Source organism: Coptis chinensis, chromosome 6, assembly GCF_015680905.1.
Source record: "Coptis chinensis isolate HL-2020 chromosome 6, ASM1568090v1, whole genome shotgun sequence".
NCBI classification, from domain to species: Eukaryota; Viridiplantae; Streptophyta; class Magnoliopsida; order Ranunculales; family Ranunculaceae; genus Coptis; species Coptis chinensis.
In genome coordinates, this window is record NC_141461.1 from 56,070,609 (window position 1) to 56,091,963 (window position 21,355).

The following is a 21,355-nucleotide window of genomic DNA, read 5'->3' on the forward strand; positions in this document are numbered from 1 at the left end:
AATGTTACATACCATATACCATCCTTGTGAGCACCATTATCACTTGGTTCTCACCATTCTTACTAGAACTTTTAGACTGCCAAAGTAAGGATGATACATAATATATACCATCCATTATTACAAACGACCCCAGAAGATCGTTTGGCTCTATAATCCAAATGAATGATCCGGTCGTTAAGGCGGTTTTTCTCGTATTGCCAAAGTATGGATGGTACATACTATATACCATCCATTATATAAAATGTTACATACCATATACCATCCTTGTGAGCACCATTATCACTTGGTTCTCACCATTCTTACTGGAACTTTTAGACTGCCAAAGTAAGGATGATACATAATATATACCATCCATTATTATAAACGACCCCAGAAGATCGTTTGGCTCTATAGTCCAGCGATCTGAGCCAGTCGTTAAGGCCAGTTTCGTCTGTATTAATTGCCAAAGTATAGATGGTACATACTATATACCATCCATTATATGGAATGCTACATACCATATACCATCCTTGTGAGCACCATTATCACTTGGTTCTCACCATTCTTACCGAAACTTTTAGACTGCCAAAGTACGTAAGGATGATACATACTATATACCACCCCAGAAGAACGTTTTGCTCTATAGTCTAGCGATCTAAGCCGGTCATTAAGGCCAGTTTCGTTTGTATTGCCAAAGTATGGATGGTACATACTATATATATGTAATGTTACATACCATATACCATCTTTGTGAGCACCATTATCACTTGGTTCTCACCATTCTTACTGGAACTTTTAGACTGCCAAAGTAAGGATGATACATACTATATACCATCCAGGTCGTACATAACCATAGAAAACGATCTCCACATATCGTTCACCGACAAAACTAGCCTTAACTACCTCCTCAAATCGCTTGTCTATAGAGCCAAACAATCTCACAAGGTCGTTTAGATCAACTTGAAGCGGTCTCTAAAGGTCGTTTAGAGTGACTCCGAGAGGTCTACCCAGATCGTTTAGAGTGATTCTGAGCGGTCTGACATTATCGTTTAGAGTGAAATTCAAATTCAACATCGCGGTATCCTTCAAATTCAAATTTAAATGTCATATTCAAATTCAACGTCAAATTCAAATTCAAATTCAAATGTCATATTCAAATTCAACGTCAAATTCAAATTCAAATGTCAAATTAGAATTCGACGTCAAATTCTAATTCAAAAGTCAAATTCTAGTTCAAATTCAAATTCAACGATGTTTGCAATGTTGTAACATTCAAGGACTCTAAGCCCGAAGGCTTACGTTGCCCGAAGACTTATCAACCCCGAAGGGAACCTAGGCCGAAGGCTCTAGCCAATACACCATTTTGAGTAGACCCAACCGCCTCCACTTTGTCCATGAAGACTTGCTTTCGCTTCTCAGTCCACCCATCGTAGCAGCACCTAGTCTCTAGCTCAAAGGCCCATTACATAATTACACAAGAAAGAAATCCCAACCAACATTTGGTGGGATTTGAACTTGCAACATCTATCTCCCATGAGGAGAGAGGTGCATAACCAATTGAGCTAGAAGCTCTTGTGTTGAATGAAATAAACTACAATGACCTTTTTATATATATATCCCAGCCATACTTGATTAATAAGGAATGAAACTAAACTTCTAAATCTAATTAAACTCTATATAGATGTCAAATTGGTCTATTTATTTTTTCGAATAAAATAAGATGTTGTACTATACTGAATATTAAATTTAGTTTATGCTGCCTTTGTTTGGAGTTTGGGGCAAGGACCAAAATATCAAATTCGAGCAATATATCGTGTACCCAAAAAATCGAGATATATTAGATATTTAACAAGTATTTGACAATGTCAAACATGAACTAAATACTCAAAACTTGATATTAAGCTAGTAACTAGTTTGATATTTAACCTTATCAAACTTGATACTAGCTTAACATGTCAAACTTGATGGGGTCAAGCACTTTGGTATGCCAAAGTAAGGATGATACAGACAATGTATCATACATACCTGTCATTCGTTGTCTGCAATATGTGAGAAAAATGTATCTACTTGGGTAGCCGCCTCTAAAATAGGGTTCTTGTCATACAAATCCAGAGACATGGTAATTCAAAGACATAAATCCAACAAGTCATGGCATTCCAAAGACAAATAATTCCAACAATTCAGTCATCCGAAGACACACAATTCCAACAAGTCATTGTCATCCAATGACAAAAATTTCACCAAATTCGTATAGTTAATTACATTAAGCAACAAATAGTTAATTACTTGTCCAATTCTAAATCATGAAGTTGCAGTAACAGGTCGCGGCATGCACTAGCACTTTCCTAGGTAACACAAAGTTCAGCAGCCAAGGTGTTCTGTACCGTACAATCTATCACTTCTCGTATACGTAGACGCCTTTTAGATGTAGAACTGGACCCTTGTTCACGTCTTTCAGAAGTAGAACTAGAACCTTGTTCTGAGATTGGTGTTCTACTATCAACCAATAGACAAACCCACAACCTTTTGATTGATCCTGTAGTTAAATATTGGAAGTTTACAACCCAATTAGATAAACATGTTTAATAAGAAACAAAAATAAAATGATACACAATTTATTCCTTTACAATACATCATACAACAACCGATCTCGTGCAAATACAATATCGTCGTTTTTTTTTTTCCATTCCCAGTCACACCAAATACCTTACAAAGACCACCTCCACAAGGACATAACACGGCTTCGTCGGCCCATAGGAAAAAATCACAACTTGATTTTTGGGATTTATTTGAAGATTTAAGCGTCCCAGGCTTCTAAAATAACCCAAATTACATGTTAAAATCACCAGTTAGAATCCAATATAAAATTCTTCAATAATTCAAATTAGTAACAATAAACAAAAATGGCTCACCTAATTGGGGCAGTTGTAGTACTGCTCACCTGGATTGTCGTTGCTTCTTGATACGTGTAAACATGACGCGTCAAGAGGACAATAACATCTTAAAAATTGGGGGGCAGGGAGGGATTATGTTTTCCTCGGCCATCCTTTTCTGGCTTACAAAAAAATCAAACCCTAGTAAAATTAAATAAATAAATCTAACTCACTAATATCAAAATCAATTATTGAAATTAACACCTGAGAGCGGAAGAGCAAACAACCAGAAGTGGTACGTTGGTGTTGTGGGTAGAGAAAAGTAGTAGTGGAAAAACTGAAGGAAAATAAAAATAAAACAGACTTTATTAAACAAATGGCACAAAGAGATCGTGACCAACCTTATCCAAGATGTTTATGCCAGCTGATATAGAAACAGATTAACAATGACAAACAACCTTCATATGTATTTACAAGACCAAACCAACCACTGTATGTGTAATCAACTAATATGACAACAATCATGAATAAAATTATGAACTGAGACAAAACAAACAAAATTATTTAAAGATAAGTAAAATCAACTAATATGACAAGAAAGATAGATAACAGTATGAACCGAGAAAGAACGAACAAAAATTATTACTAAACATGCATATATTATTAGTTTGCTAATAATATAAAAGTAATTGAAAAATCAAGGTGTAACAACTCAACCTTTAGTACAAAGTTAGTTTGCTAATTCAAACATTGTCGAGACAATTTCAATTACTAACACGTATTACATTCATAATTTCAATTACAAATCATCTGAGAACACTGTTTCTTTGTCAGAAATGCCATCCCACGACTCCACCCCCCTTCGTCTAAGTGTCTACCATTGGCCAAGAGGAGAGTACAAATGTAGCATGCACACAGGTTTCCAAGTGACATCCTATAAACCTAAACATTTCTTTCTATATCCAGTCATAGTTAGTGCTTTAACCTATGCATACAAGCAGTCCAATAACCCATGTACCTTGATTGATACTGCTTTCTTCTCAATGTGTCTCCAGATCCATTTATACTATAACTTGTGTTTATACCGAGATTATGGCATCAATTTGCATATAAACATCAAATACACGGATCTCCAGAAGAAACCCAGATAAATACTATATACTATATTGAAATACTAAAAACACATGAAATAAAAAAGAGAAAAAAAAAGAGAAAGAAAAATTTTAGGCCTGTCGATTTAAAACAAACTAACTTGAAACCAATAAGAAATAAGAAAAATCTAATACTTGTCGTGCTGAACCCCTCTTCTTAAAACTTGATGATTGGAATTAGGGATTTGAGACAAGAGGGTGTAAAGAAAAGAAAGAAAGAGATGATGATATTTTTATAGAGCTTCTACTATGCGCAGGATGAAATTGATCAGAGAATGCTGTCGAAATTGAAGTGAACGGTTAGATTTTCTATTTGACCGGAGGGAGAACGAAAGTAGCTCCAAAGTGGAAAACCTTTTCTGTTTTTTTTTCTTGTTTTGTTTGTTAACTTGTTTGACAACTTGTTCACTCATTCTTCTAGTTTTTCTAGTAGATAATGCTAAGCTATCACTACTTGTTTAAATCGTTGTTCTGTCCTACTGAAGACCAAAACAAGGAGATAACTAGATAAGACTATGAATTGGTCTAGATCATGACTGCTTCAAAGTAAATACACAACTTGACATACTCATTTGAGGAACTGGAAGAAGTAATGTTCGAGTTATATTCACTAATACTCAATAGTTATTTGGTGATGAACTAATGATAGAACTGGAAGAAAAACTCCTTGAGTACTCGGCCGATTAGGCTCGATTAGCTGATAAGCCAAGTAATTGTGTTCACTATTTCAACTATTTCAATGTTAAACATTGAACTCGACATTTCGCCGATTCGACCAACCCTCGATTCTATAAAGTTCTACACTTTAATCCTATTTTTTTTGGTTGATTGACTGTTTTAATTGTTTATTGATTGAGTGGGTTCTTAATTGGCTTCATTATGTTGGTATTTCAAAGTTAAATATATTTAATAATTATTTGTAAAAATAATATGGTGTTATGAAAAATCGTTCGATTAATCCTGATTAATCCCCGACTGATTACACCTACTCGCTACTCGCTTTTCAAACGAGTAGCGATCTAATAGCGATTTAACTGCACAGATAATGCCTAAAATGAAGGAAACTAACCAACTGATGGACTATAGACATTAGACCTATGATTCTAGATTATGCACACAGAACATAAACAAACACCCAATCCCAACAACCAACTAATGCTTAAACCAAAATAAAATCTTAAACCAAACAATCCCCAATCAAACTCATAGTTTCTAAAAGAAATCGACTGAAATAGTAAGTTTAACTAATTGCCACAAAACAAAACAAAAAAACCAACTGATTCATGAAGAATTTGGATTAAAAAGAGATAGAGAGAGAGAGAGAGTACATTTTGCGAGCAGACGGTGGGTTGATGTGGCAATAACACTCGATGATTGGAATTAAGGATTTGAAAATGTAAGAACACTAAACGAAACTAGCGATAAAGGGGAAATTTTCGTGTTTTTTCTTTCTTTCTTCGTTAACCAGTTTTGGGCAACTTGTTCACTAATTGTTTCGGTTTTACCCTCGCACAATATGTGGCTGAGAAGGCTACGCACCACATCTATAGTGCGGCATGCGTACTATAGAAGCCCTAATATAAAAAGGCATGGGCTACCACGAGAATATTCTCATAGGGATGAGGGTTCCAAGACCGTTGGATGTGTGATCCAACGGTCCGAAAATCAAAAACAAAAAGGAAGAGAGAATGTGAGTTTGTTTTTTATTTTCGGACCATTGGATTGGATGCACATCCAACGGTCTCGGAGCTCGTCCCTATGGATATCATCAGGATAAACGAACTCATATAAAAATGGCAATACAATTTGATATAGGGGCAAATATGTAATTGAGTCAAGTGAGTTATCAAATCAAATCTAGCTTTAATAAATAAGTTTTGACAGTTTTGCCCCTAGCCTTTTTGTATATTGACGATTTTACCTCTCACTTTCTATGATTGTTTTATTGCAAAATCTAGAGTGCCTGGAGTAGAGAATATGGGCCCTCCTCTCAGCAACAAAAAGTGTGTATATACTGCCCCACAAAGTCTTGAATCAAGAGTCCTGAATCCAGTGCACCAGTCTAGCGCACACTAGAATCGCTATTGTTTTATCCCCTTTTTTTACTATATTAACAATTTTACCCCTATTTTTACTTCAAAGAAATCGCACTGTCCTTCCATCTAGTTGTGATAATTTGTGATGATAATACACTTTCAGTGGGTCACCATGTGCTTGGAGTCTTGGACTCTAGCAGGTTGTTGATAATTATTCCATGTACTTTTATCTTAGTGTGTAAGACCACGTTTTCTTAATGTTGTAAATATCCAAGTAGTGCAACACTTTTTTTTTTAACGGAAAAAAAAATTTTCATTAAGATAGAGCAAATAGTTCATACAAAGCATTCTGGACTCGATGGTATGAACATAGTTGTTATCCTTCAAGACCCAACTTCGCTGAGTCAGCCAAGAGGTGAAGTGGGGAGAGCCGAAGCAACGACCTAGGACAATAGACAATCGAATGAACATAGTTGTTATCACAAGTAGTGCAGCTTCCACACCTACTAACTTAATATTTTATATTTGTAACTACCCTCGTCCTTTCCATAACTAATAACAACATCGGTGTAGCATAACGAACTTGTGCCAAACAATCGTTTGATTTTGCTTGACTTCCCACCAACCTCTAATCAGTATTTTATTCTCTTGGAAGTTGGAAGACTGGGATACCAATGCATAGAATTCGCCATGCTGTTGCTAATTAGTTTATACTAGCAAGATGCACGTGCTCTGCACTCGATGTCAAATAATAGAGCTAAAAACATGATTGTTTGTAATTCACTAATTCTCTATTATTTAAAAACATGATTGTTTGTAATTCACTAATTCTCTATTATTTAAAAACATGATTGTTTGTAAGAGCCAACAGAGAGCATAAGACTATTACGAGAGAAAAGCATATACGCTAATAGAGCAAAAACAATTGCCATTTTAATGCAAAATATTTGCTTTGCCCAGCATATGGCTTGCTCAAAAAATAAACAGATGGAGTCCTTCCTTTGTTATGTGATGAAGCTGAAGGAACAATTGGTGATCTGGTAACAGTCGCACCTATGCTAATTCCATTAGATCAACCTCGAGTCCCAAATGGCGCAATAATAATCACAGATGTATTGCTCGACTTCCACGTTCCGCTTTCCTGACTAGGGAGCTTCACACTATAAAGACGTACACAACTCTATCAACGGCAAAGTAAGAACATATATATGTTACCTCAACCAATACATGTATAATACTATAATGTAATTCTTACTACGTATGTGTCACCAGTCCCATGTGATGTACATTATACACTCCATACCTGCTGGTGCCTGTTCTTTTCTCTTTGTTGGTCCATTTGTTTGTTTGTTCTTATTAACCACCTACAAGGTATAGGCCAATTAGACTTCCATGTAAATAATTTGACTTACTAAGTGTGCAAATTACTTGCGTGTGCAAATTAATTTTCAAGGCTATTGCATTCGTCCTTCCCTCTAACGTGACTCCAAACTTATAAACCTTGTTATAAGCTCTTTTCTTTTGCTAGAGGATTTTCAAAAACAATACTTCTGAGTAGTGTACTATGACCTCAAACTACCTAGCTACTCGTCTCAACACCAATTGGGTTATGTTATAAGGTCATCATACAAATATCCAATTCAATATAAGCACAATATTACAATATGAACTTTGGCCTGAGGCATACATTTGTCATTAGAATTTAAATAACAGCTAAATCATAGTTTACCCTCCAATTCCAATCTAATTATTTTTCGGAAAAATCGCGCGGATATCGGAACACAAATATTATGGCCAAATTCAGAAAAATATCGAATCGGAATTTGGAAAATTGGGTTTTCGGAAAAAAGTGGCACCCCCAATCGTAGGTCCTCACGTATTTTTGAAGAAGATACATACAATGGTTACAGAAAGCCAAAACAATGTACTCACTATAGGTCCATTGCTCATAGCATACTCCTTTACAAACTTGCATGCCTGCTTCACTGCGAGAGCATCCATACCGTCCACCTGTTACAATACATTCACATGTGAGAATCCATTGGTAACAAAAATAATCTAAAAATAATTACTTAAAAACCACTATAACTAATTAATCTTTCTGTGTCATGTAAGTCTTCTGGTTTGAATTGAAATAAAGTTCCAAATACTTACTGAATATAACGAAACAAATATGGCTATGAATTATCAGACCATGACGGAAATTATTCCTTTCCACCTAAGTAGTAGCACCTATGACACTTAATCAAAACTATTACCAAAAAGGTACACACAATCTAGGTTCCGACTTACTTGAATAAAGTTTGATCAAGCATTGAGGTTTAGATTCACTGACGCGCTCAATGGCATATAGTATGTAGATACAAATAAAGTAAAGCAAAATAAGGAAAGAAAAAAAGGTTGGAAGGAATAATGTACATGTGACAAAGCTAGAGAATTAATCTTGTACTATTAACTTTACAAATCTGAAAATGCAACCACTTCTCACCTACAAGCGCTATGGTGTTATGACACATGCATCACACAGCATGTGATTCGGTTTTCAGAAGTTCATAGGATGAAGAAACTCATATTGCTAGGACATGTTATAAGGATTTTCAACTTACAAGAATAGCGTCAACCTTCAGAAACTTGGAAGCTGTATAAAGGATTAAGAGTAACTTCAATCAAATGCAGCAACTAATATTGCTTTCCTCGAAACAACCATGTTAATGTACAGGAAGTATTCGTGTCTTAAAGGTAAAACCAATTCCTAGTTGTCACAAAAGTTATCATTCGTTTTAGTTTGGCAAAACATATCCTTCTTTTATGTAAATCCTAAGAGCTACTTGACTCCACCTCGCCTGCCCTAACATGGTACTAAGGAAGGACATTACCCTGAACCCACACATGTTAGAACATCATCAATTATCCGAAAATCTCCAATTACAAAAAATTCTTTGGAAAATCAAAATTCTAAAATATGAGCACGCACCCCATAGCCAAATCATAAAAAAAAAAAAGGCATCTTTATGTCGAGAGCAACCTTTGGCACTCTCAAATCATCGCTTTTGGAGTTTTGGGAAATGACAAAACCTCAAAATGCATTATGTTCCTGTACTCCCACCTTTGAAATAGTACTAAACATACTAACACTAAATGCACATCAAGACCAAAATGATAATTACAGTTTTTTATGAGCAAACTATCTGTTAAACAATGCATGGACGTCTGTCCCTAACAGAAGGAACAAGAGCGATAGAACATCTTGCAATGGAAGATTTGTAGAGGAATAACTCACACAAGGGCGGGTAAAACAACAGAGGCTCACTTTTGGAGTTTTGGGAAATGACAAAACCTCAAAATGCATTATGTTCCTATACTCCCCACCTTTGAAATAGTACTAAACATACTAACACTAAATTAAATGAACATCAAGACCAAAATGATAATTACAGTTTTTTATGAGCAAACTATCTGTTAAACAATGCATGGACGTCTGTCCCTAACACAAGGAACCAGAGCGATAGAACATTGCAAAGGCAGATTTGTAGAGGAATAACTCACACAAGGGCGGGTAAAACAGCAGAGGCTCATGCTTTGTTAGTTCCAACTTCCAAGTCACAAAATCTAATTATTTTAAATTAGCAGTTAAAGTTGAAGAGGATCTCATTGCAGAATCCCAATTACAAACAAAACCTTGGAACTTCAATCTTCTAAAAGATAAGGTCCTAATAGCACAATCATACAAGACCTCTTTTACATCAAGAACAACCCTTTGGCACTACCAAATGACCTCCCGAATGTACATTGGTAACCAAAACAGCATAGAAACGCAAAGTCGTAGAGGGTATAGCTTACATAATGGAAGGTAAAACAAAAGAGACTACGGATTTCTGATGAAATTATCAGTTAAAGTTAAATAAGATCTCATTATTATCAGCAACCATAGATTTAGTGCATAATGCTAGACATCGCACGAAGAGGCTCAAAAAATGAGTGAAAAATGAGGTGTAGAAAGGTTTAGTTGTTATATTTTAGTTTCTTCCTACTTCTCCATAAACCAATTTTTGTTAAAATAGATGCATGCAAGCATCATAGATCACAACCTTGTAACTATTTACACCATCTACTTAGTAGCCGATATGAAGCTTCATCAAATTTATTACCAAGACAACTACAACTAATCCACAAATTTGCTACCGACCGCCCAATCCTACCGGTTCTTATACACTTATAGAGGCACATGAAGTCCAAAAGTGTGATACACAAACAACCATCACACTTGCAACTTCCATACAATGAGAACTACAATGCACAAATGCACCTCATTTCACCAGACAAACAAATGCCTATTAAACCAAATCTTAATTGTAGACAGTTTTATACGTGATAAAACTTTAGCAAAACAAATACGAAGTATGGAGGTTGGTATTTTTGCATATATAATTGGTATAAATCATGGTGCAAATGTTTAACATCTGAGAGCACCTTAAGGCATCAAGAGTTACCTAAGTAATAAGAAGAGTATCTTGCTAATTCAGCCAATCATAGGGCCAAGGCCAACAGACCGCAAGAATAAAGGATAGTGACAGGGATAAGTAAAACATTTCTAATATAATCATTTAGAAGGGAATCTGATTCCAACCTTGAATGTGTGTTCAGAAACTAAAAGATGATTGTGGAACTGGGAAGTTCGGCTCTGCAACGCCAGTTAAGTGTTTAGTAGTTCTTTCTTATGAATCAAGTGTTTGCCTCATATATCTCGAGAGCGGGACAGCTTGGCATTGCTCTTGCTTTCCTATCCGGAGGGACCCCGTGATAATATCATTTGTTCATACACGATGGAAGGAACACGGTTATCAAGCACATTATCAAATTCTTGTTAAGATAAAACTTAAAAGATTAATCTAGATGAAGAAATGCTAAAACTTAATAAAAATCGCCATTTAGAATGAGGCACAGAACTGCACAGAGATTAAAGTACAAGTTACCCAGGCAATCCTCCATATCAAAATACAGGGTAAGAGGCACATAACTCACAGATCAATTATAGTCATGCTAAAATAATAACTCTTTTTTATCATTGTTTCCATGATGTCATCTCAGAAGCAAACCAATTTCTAAACTAACACCTTCTTACTATTCACTTAGTTAGTATAGGACTCATGGGGGAGTCATGGGATCGTAAGAGGTGGAGAGGCCCTCCATAAAGTGCATGAGCATAAAAATTGTCCTCATGTGGCAAGGAATATCCATGTGGAGCAGTGGTAATTGCTCAAACAAAATCCTTCGAGTTACACTTAAAAGAGTCCTCCAAAGCTACGGGTGGGAAAACATCTGAACTAATGTAGCAACATCTGAACAACTGAACTCTTTCTAATTCAAATTTGAGAACCAGCACCAGTTGATACGATTCTGACAGACATTCTGACATGTTCCCCACACTAAAGGCTGCACCTACTCATTGACAGACTTAGAAGGTATAATTCTAATCAGTACACATCCAGAGCCCCTTACCCGTTTTTATAGTGGGCAAGTCAAACCCCTAAGAACATGACTAAACAACTAATAGCTAGTATCGCCACCTTCCACTGATTTACACACTTAATGTGTGTTACTATGTGTGTGTGCTTAATGTAAAGAACATAATAACCACAATAAAATAAATTTTCCCTCACCTTCAATCCAGGTACATAATCACCACGGCTTATAATAAGCGGACTCTTAGCGACTCTCCATTCCAAGCAGTCCCCATTCCATCTACAAAACAAAGACAAACCCAAATAAAAAACACATAAACCACAATGAAACAATCCAAAAATCATCCAAACTAATACTAACAATGATTATTCTCGCAAACCAAAATCACAGGAAAATCCCAAAGAGTGTTTTAGTTATTAGCCAAATAATTACTATCTGTCTGTCAACCCCTTAGTTCTTAACTAATATTTCCAAATAACCTTCAAACACTCAACCATATATATAACCAAATCCTAGTTTAGTAAAAGCACAACCATAAAAGAAAAAAATGTTACTTATATCACAAGAACTAATATTTGAATCATACCAACAGATCTGTAAGTATTTGTATCCTCGGGCAATGGTCGTAATTCTTCCAGTGTTTAAAAAGCACGTTTTTTCTCCGTCTCTTTGTTTCGCATTTGAGCCACCACCTGAAAAATACATTTAGTGTAAATTAAAATATAATATAATATAATATAAATGAATACAATTTGAGTACACTAATTTATTTTCAGAGTATTACCTGTTTCAACTTGCCAATATCTTCTATCATACGGCCTTGAATCTCCACAAATGCCTGAACCCGAATGGGTTAGTTTGTTTCGACTAAATTTATTTTCCGAAAGAAAGAGTTTATAAAAAAAAAAAAAAAAAAAATTACTGCTTTGGTTATTGTTTCGACGTCTGCCATTTTCTGAGTGAATGGGAACACACACTTTGGAAGACAAAAATATAGTTTGCAATAGAATGAGAGTAGTAGTTTCATTGTGGGAAAAAAAAATTATGAGAAACATAAGAGATGGGAGAGAAGGGAAAAGAATCGGTTCCAATTCTCTAATTAGACTTTTCCTTTTCTTAACCTCTTATTAAATAACCCAATTATTGCTAATTAAATGACATTTATAGTGCATACAATTGAGAAATGCGTGGATTTGGTTTTCTAATATACTGCCACATGAAAAGACTGATTGCTCCTATTTAAAGGTGTTAAGCAATATTTTTATTTAAGGACAATACCGGTACTGAAAATTTATAAAGGCATTAAAAGACAAAGTAGTCCTCATTAATAAATATCTAGGCATCTGATTTTATTATTCATCAAGGGCATTACGCGTCAGAAAAAGACCCGGATGAATTTAAGAGGCTAAGATCATTATAGGATATACTACTAGTAGAGATTATTAACATCTGGTCATTCGTGGATGAGTATTATTACTAACTGTACGTTTATTCCATTTTACCAAGCAAACCAAAAAATCTTTAATTGAGTCCTTAGAACATATTTACGAGAGAAACCAAAAAAACACCAAATTTTTTAACCAAACCAAACACCAAACAAAAAAAAACACCAACTAACTTCAGGAGCAACATCAAATATTCGACATCAAATGTCGTGGTTTTGGATAAACCGCACCATATAGCCCACGCGGTTTTTTCAAAACCACGTCACTGAAGCCCATCTTAAAAGCCCAAGCCCACACAGTTTTCCAAAAACCGCGCGATGTATTTTTTTCTCTCCCCAAATCTCTCATGCGGTTTTGGCAAAACCGCGTGATTGAAGCCCACTTAGAAGCTCAAGCCCATGCGGTGTTAGAAAAACCGCGCGGTGTTTTCAACACCGCGAGAGAGATTTGATACAGCACCAAAGCTGGAACCAAATTTTGGCCGATTTGGTGTTTGGTTTGGTTTTTTTTTTGTGTTTTCATCAACATGTGTCTCTTCTGAAGATGAAAAAACACCAAATTGTTGGAAATTTGGTGTTTGATGTTAAGAAAGTATCTCTCCTAAAAATGCTCTTAGGGCATCTCCAATGGTGGTGTAAAATTACACCTCCACGTAGGCTTCATTTAAATGCTATTAGGATTTAACAACTTCACACTAATTTATAGACTATATATATCCACACTCTATAGCTCCCAATGGAGAGAAGTAAAAACAAAAAAGATTTAAAACTCAAACGTCAGTTGGAGTGACGCCCTTTTTTAAATATGTCAATATGTCACTCCAAATGACGCACGAATTTAAAAATTAGAAATCAACACTTAAAAACTAAAGAGGTAGTGACGTCTGGGCATACTTTAAATTCGGACGCCACTTCGAGCTTTTTAACAATTTGTATTTGGGTGAGGAATTCTTCACTTACTCTATTAGCTATTAGCTTATTAACTACGGTTTACAACTTCCATTGGAAGGAATTTTTTGAATTTAGAGTGTAAATTTTACACTTTATACTATTTACACCTCAACATTGGAGATGCTCTTAGGGCATCTCCAATGGGGGGTGTAAACCGTATAGAGTGGAAATTTTACACCTCAAATATATAAAAACTCTCTCTAATGGAGGTGCTAAACCGTAGGTAATAGTGTATTAGTTAATAGAGAGGGTGGGGAATTCCCCCTCTCGCTATTAGTTAATAAAAAGCCCGGACGTCACTTAAAATAACGTCCGTTTAACTTAAAAACTCGGACGTCACTTCAACACACGTTTGAAGCTTTATTTTTTAACTCGGACGTCACTTGGAGTGACGTCCCAGTTTAAATTAAAGAGGGACGTCCGAGTTTAAAATCTATTATTTTTACACTCTTCCATTGGAGAGTATAGAGTGTGGATATTTATGAGTTATACAATACTATACAATTAGATGTGTAAAATCCTAATGGCACCTACGTGGAGCCTAGGTGGAGGTGTAATTTTACACTCCCCATTGGAGATGCCCTTAATAGGATAATTACAAAAGGTTGCCACCTTTCCCTACATTTTATATATATATTAATTCTCACGTCTTCTTGTACATCTTGTCGAGCTTGCTATATTACCGTGTTTTACATGTTACATTACATACAGTCAGAGACTCTTTGATGTATAAACTTCAATAGCCATTTGAACATATCACCTGTCCTCATGAAAGTGGATATATATATATGCAGGTTGCTTGATATATTATTTGTCTTTGTTTTTGCTGAAGGGACGAACAATTTTAGTCTTAGATTACTACTAGTTTAGATTAGGAAGTCGTAACACGCAAAACAATCAAGTTGAAGTTGCTCAAGTGTAGTGGCAGTCTCAGTGATACACTGATACATGTATATACCCATAATTTTCACATTTTCCATTGATTTTTTAACGCCTCTCTCACACGAGGATCAACATAAGGTGGCCATCCCTATCTTAAATTTGATATGAAATATTGTACGTAGGTGATGATAGTCTCAGCAGCCATCTAGAAGGGAGTACTGATATGAAGTATTGGACGTAGCTGATGATAGTCTCAGCAGCCATCTAGAAGGGAGTACATCCACATTCCACCAGAAGGCAGTACATGCAATTTTATTTTCCACCGAAGTCCCCTTTTTCACGTTTTCTAGCCCCATGCCGATACATTTCCATCCCTGATTCCTAGGACTTTCCTTGTTAACGTGTTGCTGCTTCTAGCCTCTTTCAAAGTATTTTCCCTCTAAAATTCTGTGTTAGGGTACTATCAGGCTTGGCAAAAATGGTGAATTACGATGGGTTAAATGAAGATTCATTCTTTTCTTACGACTTTTTCTTTGCTAGGTAAAAAATAGTTCATTAGAATAATGTTCGGGACACGATTAGATAAACACAGATTATTCAATCACTTGCAAAATAAGTATGTACCAATTGATTATCCATGTTTTTATATCTGTGGTATCTTTGTTCATACACATCAACATATTCCTATTCAATTATTTTCAACCCAAAATTGGTCCCTCCAAATGTTAGACATCTGGAGTAGTTTAGGCATATTTCAACATGATACTCAATTATTCAAAAGAGTCAATCTTATTAACAACAAGGATTTCACCCAACGCTGTTTGTAAATGCTCTTAACAACCTTCTTTTAAGTCGCCTTCACATCTCTAACAACTTGTATTCGCTTCTTGACTTCTTGTTTTGCCTGTCTATCCGAATGCATAGACATGGACACATGCAGTGCTGTCAAATGGGCCGGGCCGGGCCAGCCCAGCCCCTCAAAACTTGGACTGTCTGGCCAAAACGGGCTAATAAAAAAATATAGCCCTTCGCCCCTTCAGCCCATTATATCCGAGAGTCGGGCTGAGGGCCAGGTTATGAGTTTTTTTTACTCACTAATACCTCTTACAGTCAGGACTGGAAATTATTTAATTGCTGAACTCTTGAAATTAGTTTCTTCTTATGATCACCTTAGTGATCAAACAGACATTCATAGATGAATTGTTAACTTCGATCTTCTTGTGGGATTCATTGGTAGACATTAATTTTCCTCTACATAGACACAGTCATTCATCTTCAACAACAATTTGGTAAAGCACATCCATCTTTTTCGATCTTGACCACTTCATTACAATTTACACCTATCAAGCTTCTTTCACAAATAGTTCAAACACGTTTATAGTCCTCAACACCTCACTAAGTTCCTCCATAGGTGCCTCTGTTTCCTCTTGTTCTTTCAAGGGAAGGAGATATTTTTAACTGCAAGACACTAGCCAATCAACGAAAACACAGAAAACAGACAAATAGAAAAAAAAAACATTTCGTGTAATTGTTATATCAGATACCACCTACATCTTGATTCAAATACATAATGTTTTTCTATTAATGAGTATCATTACCATTTTCCCTGGTCTAACTAATCCCTATGCAACTTCTGCAGCAGTGTTGGCAACCGCAATAACATCAACTTGCCTTCCCATTACCGGTCCATCCAAAAGTACATAAGCGTGAGCTACTACAGCTATGTGACATCCCATATCACTGCCAACAACTCAAATCCATCAGCATTAAAACAAAATAATAATTCAAATCACTGGGTATTAAACACTTACATCTTCAAAATATCCACAGCTACCAAAACAGACTCATCGCTAGCAAGTGGAGAAAGTGACACAAGGCATTGTTCACAGATAAGCATGTCAGAAAGGCCACTTCCCTCTTAATCTTCTTCTTAACATTCTTGTACACATTTCGGGATGGAGTGATTTTCATGAAATGATATTAGTTAATATTTCGTCTTCGGAAAGAGAGGAGCCATTGGTAGATACTTGTTAGTAGCTTTGTAATACCCAATACTGCACAACATTTAGCTTGATATTGGCTTACAAAGTTCTTGACAACTTTGGGTCAGGTGAGGATAAAACCATCAGAAACAATGCATTTTGATGTGGTAAACATGTACTGTTTGTCTGTTGTCTCTACCACCCGTAATTCCATCACCACAGCCTTGAGGTCGTGCACATTGAACATTAAAAAACCGCAGGGTAGAATTACTCAGAAAGATGTGGATCGAATACCGGCATGGTTCTCTAAATCTTTGGGTGTGGTCAGCAAAAGACAGACGAAGACTTCAGACTCCAGCAAATTCAGGAAATAAAAGACAGTGTACAAGTGTACAACACATTTGAAAAGAACACTAGTGCCTATATACTCAAACTTAGCCACCAGCCCACCACATCCTAAACTTTCTTTATTTGTGGACTACAGTTCTGAAAGACTGTATGTCACATTGCACAGAACAATACTCTACTTCCTGCTTCAACGAACGTCTGTCATGATTCAGCAATCAGGTCATGACTTCAAGGCATACCTGAACATGTAGCACAACGAGTCAACGACAATATACATGCCTTTTAAGAAAAATGTGGTCTGTAACCAACTTAATTATTACAATAAACTTCATACACATTAACAAATAAGAGAACTTGGCGTACCTTTCTGAGTTCAGTGTTCTTCAAGTGACCAGTGCTACTGGAAATGAAAGATAATTGCATAAGTTAATAAATTGGAAACAGGTGAAATAACCACTATACCTCAAGGCAGTGCCGGAGGTATTGGGTTAGCAGTACTATATATTAAGAATAGAGGTTACAGATTTCAGGATTCAAGTCATCAATTGGGAAGTCCTAATTAACGACTAACATAATTACATCGAGGTGTTGTACTGTTCGGGTCATTGCGATGATTCCGGGCTAAACAAGTCCGGCGGTGTGATTTTTTTTTTTCTTTAGACTTTTATGTCAGCTAGTAGATTGTAATATGTTTCTCATCAATAAAGTTTTGTTCATTAAAGGAAAAAAAATTTAAAAAATAAAACTATTTGTTTACCTAAAGAGTTTGGTGACATGAATGCCCACAAGGTTAGATTTAGTCGTGGAACTACGTGTCCTACTAGGAAGGGTAGACATGCACATTGGCGACGTCTAGTACTATTTATCTTCAAACCTAAAACAACATCTTGTTACAAGTGTAAGTGAACTCGAAGTGCTTAATGTTTCTAAGCAATACAATATTTACTCATGGATGAGAATGGTGATCCAGCTGAACCATTGTTACTACAAAGACATGATTCACAAGTTGGGCTAGCTGGTCAGTCATCGGATGCAATCGAAGAGTTACTTGCACAAAATAAGACCGTACCTTACAGATGGTGGCTTAGTCTTGTGGGTTGGGAGTCTAGAATATTGTGGTTCCTTTCAGGAGCTTCAATCATTGTTTCAATTTTCAATTTCATGCTTAGTTTGATAACTCAGATGTTTACTGGGCACTTGGGTGCATTGGAACTTGCTGGAGTCTCAATAGCCACTGTGGGAATTCAAGGACTAGCTTATGGAATCATGGTATATATATGCTTCCCTTATAATGACTTCTTCAACATCATTATTACTGATTTATTGTCATTATCATCCCGCAATTACATGAAGATTTGCGTAAGTAGGTTACTCGCTAAGTCGCTAACAGTGATTCAGTCTCAGTGTACATTATGGCTCTGCTTGTCCTTATAAAAAACAAAAGAAATGAAGAGGCCGGACATCCCTTCTCATCTATGAAGTTGACTTCATTAAAACAAAGAAGAAAACTAATATATAGTTAGACAAGCTTGTAGACTGAAAAACTAATTGATCCGCCAAATTAAGTCAAAAGCCATAATGCACTCAAAGAATCTTGCGTGTAAAATACACTGATTTGAGCAGCCAACTCAGATGGCATAAACCAATTGTATCACTACCAAATATGCAAAATTTACATTGCAAGTCTAAAAAATGTGAAGGCAATCTCAAGTATCAGGACAAGGAAATTAAGCTACATAAGTACATAACTAAGCAAAATAACATAGAAATCACCTGTACACCATCAACTATTCTTGAAAGGTAACACCGAGTCACCGACCCACCATAGCACTACACAAATATATGACCTGAATATGCAATGTGATACCTATACCACCACAATCAGCAAACATAAAATTAAACTTAGTAAGACATAGTAATACTTAAAGAATAATAATTATTATAAAAAAGATATTGAAAAAACTAATCGTACCCTTCCAATAAATGGCCTAGTCACTAGTCAGACCATTCATCTCCCCACCAAAAATTTATCCAAAATTACCAACAAGTCTGAATTAGGAAAATGAAGCATGTACTTAATACTTGTTCGATAATGGAACACAAAATGTAACCAAAATTTTATCCCCTTGTCCAAAACTCCAAAATAGACATCGAGTTACAACTCGAGATCTTGCATCAGCTCTTCCATCACCTTCACACCATGATCTTGGAGCCCTTCTTCAGCTTGAAACCAATCCTTCAAGCACATCAAAGCCTCAATAGTCTCCGGCAACAAAGAGCTGCGGTACTTGCTGACCACCCCTTAATCGGGCGCTTAAAAGTCGATTCGATGGAACTGTAGAAACAGGTGAAGTTAGTAAATCTCGAGCCATTGCCGACAGAATTGGATAAGTACCTTCCTGAGTTTTCCACCAATCCAAAACGTTAAATGGTGGCTCTTTGTCGACTTTAATGACTGGCTGCTCCAAATAATGTTACCAAATCGGACTTGTTAGTATTACTAGAAGATGCTCTCATTTGTAACAACAAGTCAAATACAATGTCATCATCATCACCGAATTAGGTACCTTTGATTCAAACCAAATTCAGTATTACCCATTTTCTTTTCATATTCTTCAAAGAGCTCACCAATTTGGTTTTATAAGTCTTCATTTTCAACTGATTAAATGTAAGTTCGAGAGTTTGGTACAACTTGAGGCTCGATTCATAATTCAGTCCACACACAACTCAAGAATCGTGAACTTGTATCGGGGGATCCATGCATGAAGCCGGCCCAAGAACCAAAGGAACATCTTTCCAATATCTATCATATTTTTTTCTCATGCTAGTATACATAGGTTTGAAAGCAGGTTCACTATCACATTTTTTCAAGACCAACAAGATTTTACTCAACTGATAACAAAAGGCACTAGATGTAACATACTGACTCCCTGAAAACAACTTAGTCGCATCCTGGTAAACCTTGAAAAGATCTCTAATAGCAACAGCATTTTTCCAATCAGCAAGAGTAGGAGTATTTGCATACTCCTCACCATAAAAGAAGAGATCAATAACTTTTTGGTACGGTATTGCATCTCTCAACATTATAAAGGTGGAATTCCACCGAGTCGGAATGTCAACGGGCAATCTTTTTGTCTTCATGTTCAAAGATTTACAGTTCTCAAAAAACTTTTCCATTTTACCTTGAGAAGACTTGAGATGTTTCACACTCTCTCTAATGTTATTAAGGGACACCTCAACATGCTTTAATCCTGCTTTTACTATCAGATTCATGACATGTGCTGTACAACGAAGATGACACAACTCTCTACTTAATGTAGCATCACCAAAAAATTTATCTTTCAACTGAGACACAGCACTATCATTGTTAGACGCATTATCCAAAGTTATAGTTCCTATCCTATCACATATCCCCCAACTCAACAAGTTGGCATACATTGCATCACTAATCGCTCTTCCAGTGTGAGGTGCAGGAAGCACGGGGAAGCTAAGGACTCGTTTATGAAGTTTCCAGTCTTTAGTTATAAAGTGGGCAGTTATACACATATATCCTAGCTTCTGATTTGACGTCCACAAATCTGATGTTAAACAAACTTTACCAGGAACACTTCTCAAGATATCTTTCAAAGCAGACCGTTCTTCTTGAAAACTCAACATCACATCACTTCTCATTGTTGAACGACAAGGAGGTTTAAACTGCGGACCAAATGCCATCTTAATCCATCTATGAAAGGTTGGTTTCTCAACTTTCACAAATGGTAATTCCTCAACGAAAGTTTCTCGGCGGGCAATTATCTTATTAAACTTAAAGGAATAAACCACACCATTCTCAGTTCTACCAATTATTGTTTGACCGCTTCTCGGTTGAAGTTCTAATAACACAAGATTCTCGCGATGCCTAATGAAGGTGACTAGTCCCTCCCCTACCCCAAGAGAAAGAGGAGTTTCACAAATTTTACAAACAAAGACTATATTTAACGGATCCATCGTTTTTACTTCACTACCATCGTCATTCTTATCACCTTTAACATTAAAATGGTCCCAAACGTAAGATCTTGGCGTTTTTACCAATGGATCTTGAAGTAATCGTACTAGTAGGGGTCGGAGAACCAACTGACTCTACAAAGAATCGAAGGTTCAACTAGAGATTCTACCTCGAATCACAATCCAATATGTTATCCATCTAGTAAAGAAAATATAACAAGTCAAGGAAGCAAACCTAAGGAAATAATAATTTGTAACGCTA

General features: G+C 36.1%; 1 protein-coding gene and 1 long non-coding RNA gene across 2 annotated transcripts; both read right to left on the reverse strand.

Moving 5' to 3' along the window:
- Positions 1-17,114: 17,114 nt before the first annotated feature.
- On the reverse strand, positions 17,115-19,404 carry LOC147493675 (uncharacterized). The gene is made up of 4 exons (XR_015198523.1): positions 19,082-19,404; positions 18,883-18,976; positions 17,473-17,509; positions 17,115-17,348 (listed from the first exon to the last, which is right to left on the reverse strand). It is a non-coding gene; the product is annotated as an uncharacterized LOC147493675 (long non-coding RNA).
- A 432-nt stretch (positions 19,405-19,836) lies between these two features.
- Positions 19,837-20,382, reverse strand: LOC147493676 (zinc finger BED domain-containing protein RICESLEEPER 2-like). Its single transcript, XM_086567903.1, has one exon. It carries the CDS (start codon positions 20,380-20,382, stop codon positions 19,837-19,839), a length of 546 nt encoding a protein of 181 aa, XP_086424029.1.
- Positions 20,383-21,355: the final 973 nt, after the last annotated feature.